This window comes from Bactrocera oleae, chromosome 5 (genome assembly GCF_042242935.1).
Source record: "Bactrocera oleae isolate idBacOlea1 chromosome 5, idBacOlea1, whole genome shotgun sequence".
Taxonomy (NCBI): domain Eukaryota; kingdom Metazoa; phylum Arthropoda; class Insecta; order Diptera; family Tephritidae; genus Bactrocera; species Bactrocera oleae.
The window spans coordinates 2,183,279-2,202,860 of NC_091539.1; the positions used below are offsets into that span (position 1 = coordinate 2,183,279).

At 33.2% G+C, this 19,582-nt stretch overlaps 1 protein-coding gene and 1 non-coding gene across 3 annotated transcripts; one reads left to right on the forward strand and one right to left on the reverse strand.

Annotated features, from left to right (window-relative positions):
- Positions 1 to 677: 677 nt before the first annotated feature.
- LOC118680333 (U6 spliceosomal RNA) lies at positions 678 to 765 on the reverse strand. The gene has a single exon (XR_004975866.1). It is a non-coding gene; the product is annotated as a U6 spliceosomal RNA (small nuclear RNA).
- A 385-nt stretch (positions 766 to 1,150) lies between these two features.
- eIF5 (eukaryotic translation initiation factor 5) lies at positions 1,151 to 19,322 on the forward strand. Of its 2 annotated transcripts, XM_014237548.3 has the most exons (6): positions 1,151 to 1,297; positions 2,037 to 2,599; positions 14,175 to 14,271; positions 15,383 to 17,092; positions 17,156 to 17,623; positions 17,692 to 19,322. In XM_014237548.3, exons 4-6 carry the CDS (start codon positions 16,880 to 16,882, stop codon positions 18,391 to 18,393), a joined length of 1,383 nt encoding a protein of 460 aa, XP_014093023.1. In that variant the 5' UTR covers positions 1,151 to 1,297; positions 2,037 to 2,599; positions 14,175 to 14,271; positions 15,383 to 16,879; the 3' UTR covers positions 18,394 to 19,322. The 2 variants fall into 2 exon arrangements, with proteins under 2 accessions (XP_014093023.1, XP_069966052.1); XM_070109951.1 differs by lacking the exons at positions 1,151 to 1,297; positions 2,037 to 2,599 and adding an exon at positions 9,704 to 10,350.
- Positions 19,323 to 19,582: the final 260 nt, after the last annotated feature.

A 19,582-nucleotide genomic window follows, 5' to 3' on the forward strand; every position in this document is an offset into this window, starting at 1 on the left:
ACCTTTCTCAAATAAAATAGGTTCCATACAAGAACTTGATTTTGAACGATTATACGAACTGATTAGTAGCTATATGCTATAGTGGATCGATTTGAAAAAATTTTCGGAGATTGTATCGTGACTGGAATATTCTCTGCCAAGCTTGGTCGCATGGTCATGCTGCTTTTCCGATCACTAACGGCGTTTCTTTATCTCCAGTCATATTGGCTAATAAAAGCATTGTTAATCTTTCTCTTGCTAACTTACCGTCAACGCATTTATCGTTCTTCAAGGCAAGAGTCTTATTTGCCAAAGTACGGAAAAAAGTCCTGTTTCAGCTGCGTTAAAATAAGTTTCGGTCTGCAGCCTAATAACATGTCTTATAGCTTTTGTTTGAATTGACGTACATTTTCGGGATTAAACTCAGCTGATTCCGCACATACGCTTTTAAACGTCACATTACGAGTATGTAGCTTCCGCCATGTTTCCATCTATTTGATGCGGAAAAGGTTTGAGCGCCTAATTGACCCGCAATTTGTTTGACTTTTTCTTTTATAGAAGTACCTGAAACTGGTATATACGGCTCCTGACAACCAGTGTGAGGGTGCAAGCACCGCTCGCACCAGTTGGGAGATGCCGAGAATGCCTTGCGACTTAAGCCCCTGCACCACGGCAAGGTGCCTGCCATTCGCAGAGGCTTGTTTTTTTTGTCATTCTTGCGCAGGGGCCATGCTAATCTTCTCTGTATCGTTCCAATTTTAGTATACGTTCTGCCGAAGCAAGAACCAGCCAATTCGAAGACAAAAAGATAAACGCATTAGCAAATAAATAAACTGTACCTTGCAGTAAGACAACTATCAACTACTCATACGTTAATTAACAGAGAACGCTTGCAGCAATTTCCATTAAAGTTTCTGAGTTTTTTAACCAAGAATGGATAAAACTAACCGAAACTTTTGGTTGGGGCTGAATATCGTACTAAATGTACGTAAAATTATGTAAAAGTTTTCAAAAAATTATTATAGAAAGCGTGAAAAATTAGGTTCAAAAAGTTCATTATGTCTACAAACTGAACATTATTTTTAACATAATTTCTAAAGTAATCGGCTCTTTTAGCGATAACAAGGAAATTCAATCATCGTCGTCAAATACAACCCTGAGCTGACAATCAGATTGAAATTGTATGGTAATTGATTGATGAAGTGGGACAGAAAATTATATCAGCAACAGCAAAAGTTGAAGATAGTTAACTCGCGGAACAAAATTTTTTAGTGTTTTATACGCAACGCAATATAAATTTTTTGTAAAAATTTACCAGGTAATTCTAGAACTAAACAAATTTATCGTATCTAGTATTTTAAATATGACTAATAGTGACATAAGACACATAATAAAAGTTTTACTTGTGGAATTTTCTGTCATATCTGTGAGCAATTACACTACCACCAACAGCACCAATCTGCCAATCGGACAGACGTCCATCTTTTTGAACCGTGGCGGATTTGTCCATGTGCGTTGATATATATATTGATGTGCAGGTGTAAGTGTACTTTTGCAAAATTGCACGGCAATTTTTTTTCCATTAAAGCGATTTAGAGTAAAATTTCGTAATAACGTGACGAATTGAAGTTTAACGTCAGGCGTATATATGATAGGGGAACTGCAAATAGATATTGCGATAGTGGTTAATCTAGTAAATACAGAAAGCAGCTGCAACCAACCTACAATACACTTTCGTAATACACGTGCCTGTCTTTCTGTTGGTGAGCAGTAAAGTATAGACAAATAATTAGGGATATCGAGGTGCATACACCTCCAACGAATTTAAATCGCTTCATGGAATACAAAATATATGTCTATTATAGCTTAGCTTTATACTAAAATCACAAGCAAATGACGATTTCGCCATATATGTGTAGGTATATAAATGCTATCTCACCGTATGTGTTACGTCTACAATATACACATACGTATGTATGTACGTACATTAAACATTAAAATATTCTGATTTCCAGTACTTTTTATATACAAATTTAATACTGATTTCTTACTTGCAGTTGAAACGCATTTTACTTTCAAATAAATTGTAATTCGTATCCAAGCCCGTTAGCAGTGAGCCTGTAACTCTTCAAGTGGCAGAGAGTGTCTCTTTATAACACTAGAGAGCGACACGACTTTTGTGGAGCATATAGTGTCGAAAATAATCCAGTTTTGCACCGTAACGCAACCAGATACAGCGCATCACAACCTATCATCTTAGCTTATTATATTATCAAGCAGCAAAATAATAGCAAGAAAACAACAAAATCCACACAACTGCAAAATTCTTTTTTGAATTTTTCTTTTATTTTGGTTTGTTTGCTTTTCGTTTCGCAACCAATCAATTTTGAACTTTAGAAGCTGTTTTGACAACGGTGAATACATTTAAAAAAGTTCTGTAATCGTGTAAAACCACAAAAATCAGTGGGAAATCAACATAAACGTCAGTTGTAAGCTGAGTGGAAAGTTTGCATTGGATAATTCATTATCGGACAATACTCTTTGATCTTCGTGTGAATCGTGTTGCGCACCCCAAAGGAGGGGAGTTACTTGTTTTATATGACTTTTGAAAGATTAATTGGTGAGTACTAAATATAAATAAATATGCAGATGCTGTTTATGTTTTTTTTAAAAAGCTCATACATGTATATTTATTGAATAAATAATATTTTTTATTTTAAATAAGGCATACCAAATTTTTTATATAATTGTATAGTAAACTAATTGAAACAAAACATTTTGAAACTAGTTTTTATATAAATAAAGAAGAAAATTCACATCCCGCTCCTATCCAGATATATTATCTGTATACTTGTTTGTAAGTATGTTTGTGAGTGCAAATTTTAAAACTAGTTACTTTCATTTTCAATCTTATTTTGTACATAAAGTAAACGAAAATTTGACGCAAACAACAATGGACTAGCCAACTCATAGCCTTTGTTGGCTTTGGCTTCATATATATCAAGTCAAATTAAAGTAGCAAAATTGTATGCAGAAATCGAAAACCAGTTCACTAGCCGCGCGATTATGCAGTCGTGATTTTGATTAACGAATTGTTTTGTTTGTAATATTTAATTATTTTTAGCCATTCGTTTACTTTAGTAGAATAATTAATAAAAGGCAAAGTGAAAAAGAAAGCTTTAGTTTAGTTATTTTTTTTTTGTTTATTAGTTTTTTCACAAAAAGTTGTGGTATTGCATCATTCGTGTTGTTTACAGAAAAGCCTTGCATAGAATTTGTACTTTATTTGCTGTTAATATTTCTAAACAGTTGAAAAGGCTTTCCATGCATTTTAATCAGCTCTTTGCATTAGCTTTGCTTAATCTTAACTTTTGCGAAAATCGCTCGAAAAGTGCAGCACGACTTTGTCTGCAGTTGCAATACCGAGCTTGTTATACATAAATTCCTAGCATACATTTGTGTTTTCTGTTATTATTCAACCGACTACACCAAAAGCAAAGCCAAATGTTGCCTAAAATTCGCTATGTTGCCTAGTGCCGTTTACGGCGTTTGTTAGTTACCGCTAAAACACTTGATATTGTTGTTGGCAAATTTTTTATTATTTTTTTTTGTGTTGTCTGCTTTTCTTTTAACCTAGTTACAACCTAATTAAGTAGATTTAAATTCTATTTGTGCCATTGAAAGAAGTGAATTAGTTTCATTCCATTACAAAAGGGCTCAGGGTTGCACGGTATGGTATATGCATAAAAAGGTGTGTTTGTGCTTTGCGTCAATAACTTGATTGTAAGTAAATTATTTAAAATATAATATAATTCGCACATTGACAACTGTGGATTACGTGTTACAGTTTGGTTAGCAATTATTGGCTTAAATAATAAAGTTCGTACTGAATTTAAATAATCTCCTTGTAACTGGAATACTTGGACACTTGGAAATAAACTTTATCACTAAATAACTGTTTTATTTATTTATATTACTTTTCACTTCTATATGCATAATTTTTGCATTTCTCATTCACATAAAATATTTGTATATAGAAAAGCTTGTACACATGTCTGAATGTATGCACTTTGAGTGTATTTATATACCTACATTCCAGTGCAATTCAATACCACTTATTCAATCAGTTTGTTTATAGTTATTAAATGAAATTACAAAAAATCAACTTGAGATGGTGCATTACAACGCATGTAAAAGTAAGTAAGTACTTATATACAAATATAATTTGTGTGTCTGTGCGTACAAAGAAATTTTGTATATGTATCTTGCGGCGCTTCTGATTTAAACCAACGAGTGTTCGCCTTTGTCTACGTGATATGCTTAATATTCAGTTTTGCTCATGCTTTTTATTTATTTACGTACAAATCCATGTAGTTGTGTATATATACTCGTACATATATATAAATTTAACTTGAACACTTTCGTTTGTTTAGTTAGCAAAAAATTTATTTTGATCGATCAGCTTTTGATTGTGCGAAAATTAGCAAAAAAGTTGAATAAACAAAAGTTAAAAAGGATTTGGCACTTTGCATATCTAATATTTAAGTACAGGGTGCTAAAGCCTTGAAAATGTAAAATTTACGACTTAACATGCGCACTCTGATAAGGCTTTCTTTAACTGCTCACCTACTCTACATTAAAACCTATTTTCCAGTAATTAAAAGCCTTCGATATCAGTTACATAATTATCAATGTGAGTTTCAAATTTCAATTTCAAAATTATAAAAAAAAATTATAAATATGTTTTTTTTTGTTTTTGAAGAAAAATATTGCCTAAATGTATATTGCGCTTTTTATTATGTCCTGCACTGTATGTATATGAAGTTTTCGCAATGTTGCAGTGATAGAGAATGATATTCAACAAAAAAAATTGAAAACAAAAATATTTTAATCTTTTTAAATTCAAAAATTATTTTATTTTTTTTAGTTTCAAAATATTTTTTATCTCAATATATTTATTATTTTTTATATCAAAATATTTTTTATTTAAAAAATTATTTTCTTCTTTTTTATATCAAAATATTTTTTATTCCAAAAAGTATTTCATTTATTTTTTAATTTAAAAATATTTTTTATTTCAAAAATTATTTTTTTTTTTATATCAAAATATTTTTTATTTCAAAAACTATTTTATTTTTTTTATATCAAAATATTTTTTATTTAGAAAAATATTTTTTTATTTTAATTAAATATGTTTTTTTTTCAATATATTTTTTTATATCAACATTTTTTTTTATTTAAAAAATTATTTTATTTTTATTTTTAATTTAAAAATATTTTTTTTATTTCATGTACTTATTTTTTTATATCATAATATTTTATATTTCAAAAATTAGTTTATTCTTTTTAATTTAAAAATATTTTTTATGTCAAAATGTACTTTATTCTTTTTAATTTAAAAATATTTTTTTTTCAATGTATTTATTCTTTTTTATTACAAAATATTTTTAGTAGTCTCATTTTTATTATTAATTTTTTATATGCATTTTTATTTCATCATAAGCCATTAACGCTCTCACTAATTCTCACTACTCTTCTCTCAAAAATCTTGGTGATTTCACACACTGTCGCCTTTATGGCAATTAGTAAGCTATTTTACATGAACTATAAACAAAAAAGTTAAGAAAAAGACTTACGAACTTTAACAACAAAATATAGTATTTGCTGTTGTTGCGGGCGCAGTAACGTTTTGCTCACAAATTTGAAACAAGTGGTTAGAGCAAATCTTTTTTTTTATCGCCCAGAAAAATGAGTAAGCGCTATTTTATAAAGCATAATAAAATTAAGTGGCAAGCAAACACTTTTGGTGCACAAAACTGTAGTTTAGTGAGCTGTTTAAACTTTTTGAACAAATTTAAATGCCCCAATTTACTTAGTGATACAAACAGATAATATTTATATTTGTTTTTTTTTTTGCGTTTTTGTGCGCTGTTTTTTTCATATTTAACATTTTATGCTTTAATCTTTCTTCCTCGTGCATATTTTGCAAAGTTTGTTAAACTATCGAAATATTTTCAAGGTAGCCGAATATTCTAGTATTTTCGCAAGATCGTCAGCAAATTTTATTTTTAGCATTTTCTAGTCAAGCGTGCAGCCGCAAGTAGCATATTTTCTTGCGTAGCGCGCAGTAATTCGATCGACACGCGTTATTTCTTGTTAAATATTTTCTTGGTCATGCAAATTTTTTCTGCTAAATGAATTCGTCCCGCTCGCCGGTACCGTTATTTGCTATATTCCAATTATTTCCTTTGTTTGCATAGAAAATTGAAATTTTCCGACATTTATCTTTGGCGATTTGCTCATTAACTTGCTGCCGCAGGCAGTGCCGTAGTTGTGATTTGCGTAATTCGTTTGTTAACCGGCTTTGATGTTTTTCGTTACGCTAATTTTCAACTTTCCGCGCTTACAATTACACCGCAGCGCTAATAGGGACCTCCAATTAGTTGGCACCTCAATTAGAAGCACCACTAATTATTTGCTTGTCTCCCACCGGTTTGGCGTTACATTTCACCATTTCACTACGCTTTGTACACACTTTTTCCCAGCAATTAATTATGTTTGGTTAGCGCATAATTGAGCCTTTTACTCTGGTTAAATCAATAAGGCGTGTCCGAGGACACCTTTGTGCCGCCATATTGCGCTTATTACCTGTGCTGGCTGACCCACCTCTTCATTTTTTTATTCCATCAGTGCTGTGTTTTTGTTACTTTTTAACTTGTTTATGCTTCGAAATTGCATTTCACTGCGCCTAACACAAGGCCAATTAAATTGTGCGTACACAGTGAGCTTGCTGTTTGTTTTTTTATGAGCACATATTTTTTCTTGTTTACTATGCAAAAACAACAAAGCAGGCGTTATTGAAGTGGGCTGTTTTCTGCTGACGCAGCTGAGATAGACCTATGAAAATTATAGAGCTTAAGAGTAAAAAATTATCATACCGTGATATAAAATTATATAATACACGAGTTTGTAGTACAATTGCTGTGAAGTTCTTCATTTGACAGTTGGCAAAATGAAACAGCTAATAGAACGTACGGGAACAAAATGGTGAAGCTGTTATTGAATACCAACGATTTTTTGCGTTGTTGTTTATATAATGAATTTTTCTTTATATGCATTTATATTAATTTTAATTTGCATAGTTATTAATTTTTTTGTACTTATTAGATTATGAATTGTCTTTTTACATGATTATTTTACTTTTGTTCTATACATATTGTATATTATTTTAATTAAAATTTTTTTTTTCATTTGTAATTTTCTAATTTTTTATATTTTTTTATGTTAATTTTTCTATTTTAGTTTTGTAATATATTTTTTTTAAATTCTTTTATATTAATTTGTTTGGTTTTAAAATTATTCTTATTTTTTTAAACCTTTTTAATGTTTTTTTTTGCAAATACTTGAGAAATATACTTAAAAAATATATGTACATATGTAGTATGTTAGTGATGTACGGATGCACATACTTTTTTATAGCATAGTCGTAGAACTTTTTTTATTTTAAATTTTTTTAAGTTTTATTTTGATATTTTTAAAATTTTTTGTTTGATTTTTTTTATAATTTTTTTTAAATTTTTTTCAAGGTTTTTGTCCATTTTTCTTAACTTTTATATAACATTTTTTTTTGAATTTTCTTTTCTAATTTTTTTGGAATTTTTTTTTAAATATTTTTTTTATTTTTAATTTTTTGTTTTAATTATTTTAATATTATTAATGTTTTTTCACTTATATTTAATGTCGTTCAAAAATATATTTGATTTTTTATATTACGCTCTTCGAACTTCTCTCTGGTTTTTATATATTTTTTTAATATATTTTTTTTTACTATTTTCCAAGTTTTATTGGCTTTTCAAACATTTTACGCGTGTGTTAATATGTACATATATGTACCCTATGTATGTATTTTGATTTTTTTAATTTAAAAATAATTTTTTTTAACTTTAAAATATTATTTTTTTAACTTACTTACTTTTTAAACTTAATTTAAATTTAAAAAAATATTATTTTCTAATTAAAATTTTTTTAATTAAAATTTGTTTTTTCTTTGTTTTAAGTTTGTTTTTTAATTTTTTTTTATTAATTTTTTTAAAACATTTTTATTTATATACATTTTAGTGTTTTTTTTAACGTTTTTTTTGACTACTATTTAAGAAATGTCGTTCAAATATGTATTTAATGTTTTATATTACGCTCTTTGAACTTCTCTCTGGTTTTTCTTCTTTTTGTTTTGAATATTTTTTTTTGGTTTTACTATTTTGCAAGTCTTCGGCTCTTTCAAATATTTTACGCGTGTGTTCATATGTATGTATATATGTAGGTGTATAACTTCTTTTAATTTTCACGATTAGCTGTGTAATTGTGTGTGTGTTGTAACTTTCCTGTGAACTGCAGCTGTTTTTCTGGCTAAGCATGCATTGCGCAGGCGCTGCGCTCTGTAGCAAAAAACAAACTGTCTCTGAGAGTGTAAGGATAGTGATTGAATGTTTGAAAGCCACTGTAATGGCTAAACGAACATTTTAATGATGCAAATATGCTTACTTTTTTAAAAAAATTTAGGAATTTAATAAAAATTTGAAAGCAACTTATTTTGAAAAAATTTAATTTATGCTATTTTTGTTGTAAATTACTGTAAATTTTAGAAAAAAAGTATTTCTTATATGAGGTCCTTGTCTTAAAGATAATATAATATGCGTTTCCATCCAAAAAATAAGTTTTTCAGCATTCTTAATTTCTGAGGTGATAATAAAATGCAATTAGTTAGTGCAGCTGCAAGCCAAATTATTATAATATATAATTTTATATATTTTTATTATTTTATATATTTTATATAATTAATATATATAGTTTTACCTTTTTTTCTCGTTAATTTTGAAACTTCTTTTTCATATTTTGACCAAAAAAATGTAGTTGCTATTTTTACGGTTACTTTCTCCACATTTTTTATAAGTGCATTTACCGTATCAGAAATTGTTTTGAAAAAGCTCCATTTTGTAAATCTTGAATACCACTGTATTATGCTGCACACACACAAGCACACTTTGCCCTCTGCGCTAGGCAAAGCCTAGCCGCATAACGGTAAATGGAGAACACTCATACGTATAGGATTATTGCACTTGAGCACGAGACACCGTCAAACAAACCAACCGCCCTACGAACACACACACACACATATATATATACACATACACACAGTTATAGTAGTCTCGGATTTGACACCACCAGCAGCGCTGCTTGCGCGTTCAAGCTTCGTGTTTAGTCGTTTTTTATTTGCCTTGCTGTCTGGATGTGAATTTTCCAGCAAATAGCTAAAGTCGCTCAACGTAAAGCAGAAATAAGTGAATTAGTTAAATTAAATAAGTTTGAAATAAAGTTACAACTACAACAAAAAACAAAAAACGCTACAAACACTTCATAAATACCAAAGGGAATATCGAAACTTGCGACTCGTGTGCGTTTTGCCACTAGAGCGACAGCAAAGCGTTCGTTGAATACAGAATTTCATAGCAAATCGCATATTCATTGAAATTGAAATAAGATTTTTTGAATTAAAAATTTTAAAATTAATGCAAATGTAAACGTTAACGTCGCTAGCCACATAAAACAAATACAAAAAGTAATATACATACAAACAAATACCAACATACAAATACACAAATATCTATAAAGTGCAGCATTCGGTCAGCAGCAGCAGCTGGCGACGTACTCAAGTCAATCCAAACGCGTCGCGTGCCACCGGAAAGAGGAAATCAAATTTGGCAAGAGTGAAACTGCTTTGCGTTGCCCAAGCACGGACAGCTCGGCAGACACAAAAGCAAAAACAAAAACAAAGCGTCTAATTGTCAAATATCACTAGCGGCGACAGCAGCACCAAGGAACAAGCATTAAAAACAACCAAAATCAGAGATCAGCAATTGTGCGCGTGTGTGTGTGCGTGTTTTACTGCGCGTGCGGCATATGTGTTTTGTTTTTGTGTTTAACGCACGCCCAAAGCCGTGTACATAAATATTTGCCATTTGGTGCTTGTGTCGCCTAAAAGTGTGCTACTGCAAACAGTTGCTGGCAGCGTGTACGCCTAAAAGCAGGCTATAGCAAAGCGTTAAACAGCAAATTTTGCCAAACTAAAACATTAAAATATTTTCGCGCTGCGCAAAGCAGAAAATTTGTGTGCAAACTTCGGCGATTTTCCAGATTTTGCATTTGGATTTTCGTGTGATTTTAGTTAGATATTCTAGTACCGTTAAAAATTATTACACTTGGCTACGTGTGTGCTGCAGCCGCCGTTTAGCGAGCAAAAACAACAACATCATATGGTGTGCGGTTTGTGGGTGTCATCAGTGGCCTTTAACGCCCTCTGCACAAATAACAACAGTAAGTTCATTCTGGTAGCACAACACCAAAGTGCTAAAAACTATAAAAAAATTTTTAGTAATTCTGTGTGGTAGTTTTCAAAACATATGCTTAAGTTCGGCATAAATATTTATATTTTTGAGGTCGATATTAATATTTAAGCCGAAATTTGTTAATTTATACTAAAATTTTGTAATTTGGTAAGCGGCGAAAATGGGGCAATGTTCTGAAAACAAAAGATTTGAATGAGCGTTTTTTCAAAATTCAAAACATTTGTTTTCTAACAATCGGCATTACGCTAAATATAATAATATTGTTAAATAAAGAAATATCACTTGGTAAGAAAAATGTCTGAAATTTTCATATATCATACATACTCGTAAAAGAAAAATTCGAAAAAAAATTTATAAATTTTCGATTTCGAAAATTCGAAAATTTTAAAACTGCATAAAAATGCTTAAATTTCTATGCAAAAAAATTTCCAAACAAAAATTGACTATTTTACGCGCATATTAAAGTAGTTTTTGACTTCGAAAACAGGTATTCGTAAACATTTTTAGTACATAATATGTTGTATAATAATTATTTCTGTTGTTTGGAACTGGTCTTTCAGCTTTGTCAAGTGACTACCTCGTGTGTTCCCAACAGGCTCACCTTTTGTAACGGTTTTTATAAAAAACTAAAATGCAACGCACGTTTTTTGTCGTGTTAAATTGATTATAGATTATCGTATGTTAAATTGTTTTTCATGCAAGCGCTTAAGTCACCCCTCCGCCCTTGCAACAGCTAAGTCATTCATTTTTCCTACGCTGCGCATAAAATTGCTTTGCTGGCACTTTTCATTGCTGCTTGGCCGCCTGCCTCCCCGCAATAGTTAAAAGCTCAACTTGCGTGTTATTTCATTATGCCATCTTTTAAAGTTACTTCAAATCTCGTGAATTTATTTTGTTTTTGTTTCTTGTTGTCTTTTCTAATTTTATCTTTTTCATTGTCAGTTTTCAATTGCAATCAATTAACTTGCGTGTCTTCACTTGAAAGGATTCCCCACTCGCATTTTCGACTTCTTCGTGACTGAGTTGCTGCTTTGTTGTTGCTTTGTTTACTTTTTGTTGGCTACTCGTATTTTCTGCACATTTTGCAATTTTCGTGTGTTTTTTGTTTTGTTTTAAACTTTTGTTTGTCCCGCAAATGCATCGCTTCGTTATCTTTATTGCATTCGCATTCGCAGGGTTTCCATTTCATGCTTCGTTCATTCGCCGAACGTTCTTGCTCCTCGTTCACAGTATCATTCGTCCGGCATCAGCGCCATTACACGCACTACTTAACCATATCCGCTTATGAGTAAATGCTTATGTATGCGGACATACATACATACATGTGTATTGTACATGCATACATATGCTTTTTTATGTGCCCTATGAAATGCACATTCGAGATTATTCCAGTTGAATTTGCTGGCCTTAAAATTTTGATAGATACATTTGTTGCTTTGAAAATGAATGAGTCATCGAGACTAGATTTTAATTATATTCGAAAAATATAGTTTCGAATTTTATGTTCGAAATTCAAATGTAATCGAATTCAATGCTATATCTAAAATTTTGATTTCTATATTAACAGCTTTCGTTGTTCGAAATGAAATTTTAACTATTTTCGAAAAATGGATTTTGGAATTAAATGTTCGAAATTCGAATATTAGAAAATTCTATTCTATATTACAAAATTTCATTTTGAAATTTATGCTGGAAATAGCATTTCAACTATTTTCCAAAAAAGAATTTTTAATTTTAATGTTCGAAATTCGAATATTAGAAAACTCATTTCTATATTACAAATTTTTATTTTTAAATTTAAATTCGAAATTAGATTTCAACTGTTTTCAAAAAACTGGTGTAACGCAGTTAAGGTTCGAAATTCAAATATTAAGTGATTTCAAAATTTTGAATTCTATATTATTTTTGTGACTACTATATTAAATATTTTCATTTTAATTTCTGTATTATTCAATAGCGTTTTAAAACTTTTGTTCGGATTGAAATTTAACTATTTTTGAAAAATGGATTTTTGAATTAAATGTTCGAAATTCGAAAAATAGCAAATTCAATTCAATATTATAAATTAGATTTCAACTATTTAAAAAAAAATGGTGTTTCGAATTTAATGTTCGAAATTCGAATATTAAGTGATTTAAAATTTTTTCATTCTATATTAAGAATTTTGACTGCTATATTAAATATGTTAATTTTAAAATTTATTTTCGAAATTCGAATATAACAAAACTCAACACAAAAAGTCGAAATTTGGAAACTTCAAAGCATATACATACATACATGCATATGTATGGTATGTATGCATACATATTTTCGAATTTGTTGATATAATATAATGTACATACATATATTGTATGGTATATTCCAACTTGAAGAGCCTTACTTTCGAAATTTGTTTTATTTTTTTTTATTATAAATTGTAATCAAATCTTTGTTTTAAATTCACCAAACTCGATTAGCCCGATTTGATGCAAAAAGTAAGCACACATTTAAATGTATTATGTTTGCTTACGCTTCTCATGCTATGCTTGAGGCTTACATTTGCTGTCCTTGCGTTCTTTGAATATTTAGCATTTCTTCTGCACCTTAATGCCAGTTCTATTATATTTTCCTTCCTTTCCAATAAATCTGCTGTTTTGCCGCAATGTCCTTGACCGTTGCCGCCTCAAGCCTCACCATACCAACGCGCCCAACCTCACTTGCCCAACTCTGCGCTGCAGCCGCCAGAGCCTACCTACCTATTAAAACGTGCCTAAACGCTGCTGCCTCGTAACACTTGTTGTGCACGAGCTCTGTCGTCACGGTAGTTTTTTTCTTGCATGCTATTTTATTTTCTATTTCATATGCCGCTTTGGGCGCTAACACGGCATATCTACCACTTTTGTGTGGAATTATACATTTTCTACAACTATTTTCCGCTCGTATTTTATTCCACATTTGTGACATTGCGTTTAACAACGTACATATCTGCTTACGTGACGCGGCGTTGCGTTGTGTGTGTAAGTAAGTTGCTGCTTTTTAATTAAACAAAATATATAGTGCTGATAGCCAAGTAAACAAGCAGGCCATTTCCTTTGCGCCCAACAGCAGGCTTTGGATTTTTGAATAATTTATGCAGTGAAGCGTGCGAGTGGCTCGTACGCTGTGGGGGATGGCGTGTGGCCGCTATGCATTAGGCCAAACAGTTAGCGTATGGCAGAAATCACCCAAATCACCAGGGAGCGCGGTTAGAAAATGCTGTTGACAGCCTTGAAACACATTTAAATATATATATTATATTTGAGTGAATTGGCGACACTGTAGCCTACTGCTAGGCGCTAGGCGGTGTTTTGTTTATATTATATATCATAGTTTATGTGTCATTAACAGCACTGCGGCTATTTTTTGTTGATTTACTTAAATATCAGGTGCGAAAAGTCAATACTTTTAGGTGGTTACTTTTACTTTTGACTTCAGCACGTGTTTATTGAAGCGTTCAAGGTTTTGGCGTGACGATAGTAATTCCTGTAAAGCGCTGTAACTGCTTTGCATTAAATATCAATTTGAAAAATTGCTGCTGACCACGCCACTTTCACTGCTAACCGCTGGGTTTGTAGGCAGTTGAAGTTGTAAGCGTTTTTATAAGGCAATCCACATGCAAATGACTGCTGGCTAATTTGACAGTTGTCATAATTTAATGCTTGAAAATACGGCAGCGTAAAGTGTTGTAAATTATTGAAATTTAGTAAATTTATTTATAAATATCTAAATAATAATTATTAGTTAATATATAAATATTCGCTTCTTTACTTGCAGAAACACCAGTATTCAAAGGAGCACCACCAACTCCACCTCAACGGAGCAAGTTGGTTAGTTCGTGCATGAATTCACATAGGCGATACTTAAGTCATAGGTAAGCTATACACGCCTACTTTTAATAACATATTAAATAATTCAACTTTTTACGTTTAAACACAACTCAGCCCAACCCAAAAAAAGCTGCAGCAAATACAAAATATATTAAAAAAATTAACATACACGCTATTTACACCCACCGCTGTCAGCGGTTATTATATCCTGGCAAAAAAAGTATAGTAAATGCGCAAAATTTAATTTTCCTGCTTAATCGGCCATTAATTTCTCCACATTACATTCGTGTGTGTGCGCATATTTCAGCAATTTAATTGCTTGCTGGCTGCCAACGTCACAACAACAACACAGCAAGGTGTACTCTGTGTGCAGCAGGCGCCTGTATGGCGTTGGTCGTTCGGCCAGCCTTTGCCCCACCACTTTAGGACGCTGTGTGTCGTTCGGTGTGCTTAACACTGGCTGACAGCGCTATGTCAAGAATTTCATTGAATTTTTAATATATACTCATGTCAAAAAGTGTGGTTTATAGCATGTTTGTGCGCTTTGTTGTTGGCACTATTGGCAACTGGTATGGCATGTGTGCTTTGTAGATCATAGATAAATCAAACTTCCGCTTCTAGTGCCTGGGCTTGTGTGGGTTTGTGTAGGGTGTTACGCTTTAATTCTTATTACTGTTGGTTTTTTTTGGGTATTCTCTTAGGACATTTAAAGCTTTTGTTGAAAGGTCTTCAATATTCGTTCAAATGTTGTGTCATGACTTGTCCCTCAGTTTTTGAGATATCGATCTGAAATTTTGCACATGTAGTTTTCTTCCCTAGAGGCGGCTCATTTATCCGAAACGCCGATATCGGACCACTATAGCATATAGCTGCCATATAAACTGATCTTTCAAAATCAAGTTCTTGTTTGGAAAACTTTTTAATTTGAGAAGATATCTTAACGAAATTCTGCATGTATAATTGTACAAGGCAACGCTACAAACTCTGTACAAATGGTACAGATCGGAGCACTATAGCATAAAGCTGACAAACAAGGTTTTATTGCTTCGGTGCCACTGAAGTCAATGTTTTTTCTGTTGTTTTTAATATTTTTTATTCAAATAATTTCAAGTTTTGCTAACTTTCCCTACTGTGTCTGTTCCAACTCTCTTTCAGGACTTCAAAATTTTCCAGTAACAGACATCGGAAGCTGCAACCTTTTAGAGAAACGTGAGCCAATCGCACATCATTAGGCACCACGTTTTCCAATTTTTCCAAATATTTATAAAACATAATTGTAATCCAGATATCTAGCAGCAGCAAACATATAGCACTAAAACTGATAAATGTAAAAAAAATAACAAAAAGAAAAATATCTTTCATAAGATACAAAAAAATCTACAAATATATTTAGCAAAAAAGCCCAAAAATTCACTTCCAACCTCAAAGTGGGGTGAAAATTGCATAAAAGTTTCAAAAAACTGGAGATTTGTAAAGCAGAGCACATAACAGTAAACAACTAAAACAATATAAACAACCAAGTACTGTATAACAGCCGAGCGTTTTGTTTCAAAATCGAAGTGAAGCCCAAAAACTAACAACAACAAACAACATACAGCCGTCAAATAGCAGCAAATTACAAAAAAACAAGAAAAAATTAAGAAATAGTGGAAGCAAAAGCAATCGCAGCGGATATTAACAAGAAAATCTGCATAGCAACAGCAATAGCACCGGAAACCAACACCACTGTCATAATTAGGAACCAATCCAAAGCGCCAATTGAAGTGAAAGGAAAAGCGAACTTCATGAATTTATCAATAAAGAAATACAATAAATCAAAAAATAAAAATTTAAGTACCATAACGTCTTCGGCATCGTCTTGGAGGGCGTTTCGGTGCTACAACGTCGCAACGACTGCATACAACGTAGAGCAAACGTACGCCGCTAACGGAGCAGCAGCTGCCGCAGGAGCAACAACTAACTTACTGATGTGCAGTGCCATCAATTGGTCACCTTGTTGAGGTTGAAAGCTGAATGCGAACGTAAGCCATATATTATCTACATATATATATATATATATATATAACGGCTACAAAGCGCGTAGCGAAGCAGCAGAACGTAGCGCGTGCCACCGAAGAAACTCGTACGCAACGCACGAGAGTTGTCGGAAATCGCTAAAGCAGAAATCAAAAGCAAAATCTTAATTTTCAGCTAAATCTGTAGCGTTTATTCACACCCATTCTCAGTTTTTATATGAAAACCAGAACAACAAAAACAACAGCAGCGAGTAGTAGCAGCAGCAATAAAATCTAAAGCCAACACAGCGCGAGACCGCAAAGTGTGCGCCACAAACTAAAATAAAATAATCATTAATCTTAAAAAAATATATATAAAATATAATAACACCGAGCCGCAAGCGCAAGCGCAAGCTCAGCACTTTCGTCGACGTTACAGTTAGAGCGAATATTGCCAAAATTACGCACAACAAGCAGCGCGATTTATTATACACTGTATACCTTTACAATAACAATTCTTCTATACGCAAAAAACGCAAAGCAAAACGCCAACAACAACAACAACCGTCAATCCACAATATCATACAAAAAAATAAAATAAACTTAATATAAAGAACATTTAAGGAAGCACAGTAACAGTAAAAAGGAAATAGCAAAAATGGGTTCCGTTAATGTGAATCGTAATGTCACCGACATTTTCTACCGTTATAAAATGCCACGCTTGCAAGCTAAGGTCGAGGGCAAAGGTAACGGCATCAAAACCGTTATTGTTAATATGGCCGAAGTGGCACGCGCCATCGGACGTCCGGCCACCTACCCGACCAAGTATTTTGGCTGCGAATTGGGCGCTCAAACACAATTTGACTACAAGGTAAGACATGCTGTGCGAAAGTTTTTAATGCAAAATTACTAAAAATGCCTTTTCGCTTTGCAGAATGAACGTTTCATCGTAAATGGCTCGCACGATGCCGGCAAATTGCAGGATCTGCTCGATGGTTTCATACGCAAATTCGTCTTATGCCCGGAATGCGACAATCCGGAGACCGACTTAACCGTCTCGGCTAAGAATCAAACCATTTCGCAAGCATGCAAAGCTTGCGGCTTTCATGGTCTCTTAAAAGTCAATCACAAGGTTAACACGTACATTTTGAAGAATCCACCAACCGTCAATCCGGCTGCACAAGGCTCCTCATTGACCGAGGGTAAACGTTCGAAACGCGGTAAGAAGAATGGTGAGAATGGCGTGGATGGTGATAAAGGTGCCAGCAATTCGGGTGGTGAATCGGATGGCGGTAGCGGCAATCAGGCCAGTCAAACGGAGGCGGAAATTAGCGCTGCCATACCGGAGAAGAATGGTGATGACGATGACGATGATGTCAACTGGAGTGTCGATGTGTCCAAGGTAAGTTGCAGACTCAGCTCAGATTAAACTACATAAAAACTAACATTTACTGCTTTTCGGCACAACAGGAAGCCATACGCGCACGCTTGCAAGACTTGACCGATGGCGCCAAAGGCATGACAATCTCTGATGACTACGATAAGACCGAAAAGGAGCGCATTGACATCTTTTATGAGCTGGTCAAGAAGAAGCGCAATGCTGGTGAGCTCGACTCCGTTGCCGTACACAAGGAGCTGATGATCGAAGCTGAGCGTCTTGATATTGTGCACAAGGCAACGCTGGTCTTAGTCGAATTGCTCTTCTCCGATAACATCACACAGGAAGTGCGCAAAAATCGCATTCTGCTGCTGCGTTTCACACACAACAATCCGAAGGCGCAACGTTATCTCATCGGCGGTTTGGAGCAGATAATCGCTTTACACGCGGCCAAACTGATGCCCAAGGTGGCTGGCATTTTTAAACTCTTCTACGATTCGGATATACTCGAGGAGAAGGCCATACTAGAGTGGTCGCAGAAAGTGAGCAAGAAATACGTTTCAAAGGATGTGGCCACTGAGATACACGAGAAGGTCAAACCGTTCATACAATGGCTGAAGGAGGCCGAGGAGGAGGAATCTTCGGAGGAGGACGAAAACGATTCCGATGTAGAGATTGAGTATAATGATCGCGCACGTGTAGAGCCATTGAAGGCTGCCGCTGTGGCCACTGCTGCCAAGAAGATTGTCGACGACGATGACGAGGGCGAAGAAATCGACATCGATGACATCTAAAGTGGTTGTGTAGTAAGAGCAGCAGCAAACATGTAGTGAAAATCACATGCGCAGTTCAAGGCAGCAGCGCAGCAATTGAAATGTCCAAAAAAAAAGTAATCATCTGCGCATTTTTGCTAAAGAAAATGTAGTTTTAAATATTCCATACTTTCTCTTTGCGTGTTTTGTGTTTGAGTGCGCACTTTATGCGCTCGCGCGCCAACTCGGCTTGAAAAACAAAAACCAATACACACATGGCATTTTGACTGTCTCTGTCAACGCATATTCCAAATTTTTTCAAAATTTCTCAAATTTTGTGCAACATTGCTGCTTTTATGCGGCGCTTGTCTTACACTACCAAGAAAAAACATCTTAAGTGCTGCAAAAATTTTCGTTTGCTCTTTTTTCTATTTCATTGACATCTTTATTTTTTGATTTATGCCTTTATTAAATTTAAGCTTTTTTGTGTTATTGATATTTACACGTAATTTCAAACGGCAGCAACTAAAGACGCAGCTTCGATTTGGTTTCGACGCTACACAAACAAACACAGTAAAAACAATATTTACACTTACAAAACTAAATGTATAAATAGTATTTTTAACGGTACCTATATGCCAACTTCGTACACACATATACGCCATATTGTTCTGTCTCTACGCTTTCCACACGATAGAAACGCCGAGTGCTTACTTTTCCCGAAAATAAAACTTTTGCACTAACACTGAAGCCAAAAATATTGCAAAAAGCTCAATTATGAAATAACACATACATACACACACACTATTTCCCAATAATACCTATATTTGTCGCAAGAGTTGAACACACAATAAGGAAAAGAGCAGCGCAAAGCTTTCGCGTTTTTGAACTGTCGTAAATTTTGAAATTTATTATGCAAGTAAAAAATGTAAAAAAAAATACAAAAAATAAAAATGTAAAAAAAAAACAAAGCAATGTTGTTATTTACTAAAAGGTGCAAAAACGTGTCGCCAAGCATGTTTGTAGCAGAGCTCTTGTTATTCGACTAACCGGATTACCGGACATTCGAGCATTATTCGAATAATAATATGCGGCTTGCACTATCCGTATAGCCGTAAGTTGTCGACTATTCAATTAACTGTTCGTTGCCGACTATTCGAATAGTAAGCGTTCGCAATTTTACGACTATTCGAATAGTAATATTCGGTTAAGATTCATACAAACGGTTATA

What these genes read in the sequence shown, in the direction of transcription:
- eIF5 (XM_014237548.3), top strand. Translation starts at nt 16,880, where the DNA reads ATGGGTTCCGTTAATGTGAATCGTAATGTCACCGACATTTTCTACCGT. An exon ending in AAACACAATTTGACTACAAG is followed by an intron (nt 17,093 to 17,155) that starts GTAAGACATGCT and finishes TTCGCTTTGCAG; the next exon opens with AATGAACGTTTCATCGTAAA. An exon ending in GGAGTGTCGATGTGTCCAAG is followed by an intron (nt 17,624 to 17,691) that starts GTAAGTTGCAGA and finishes TCGGCACAACAG; the next exon opens with GAAGCCATACGCGCACGCTT.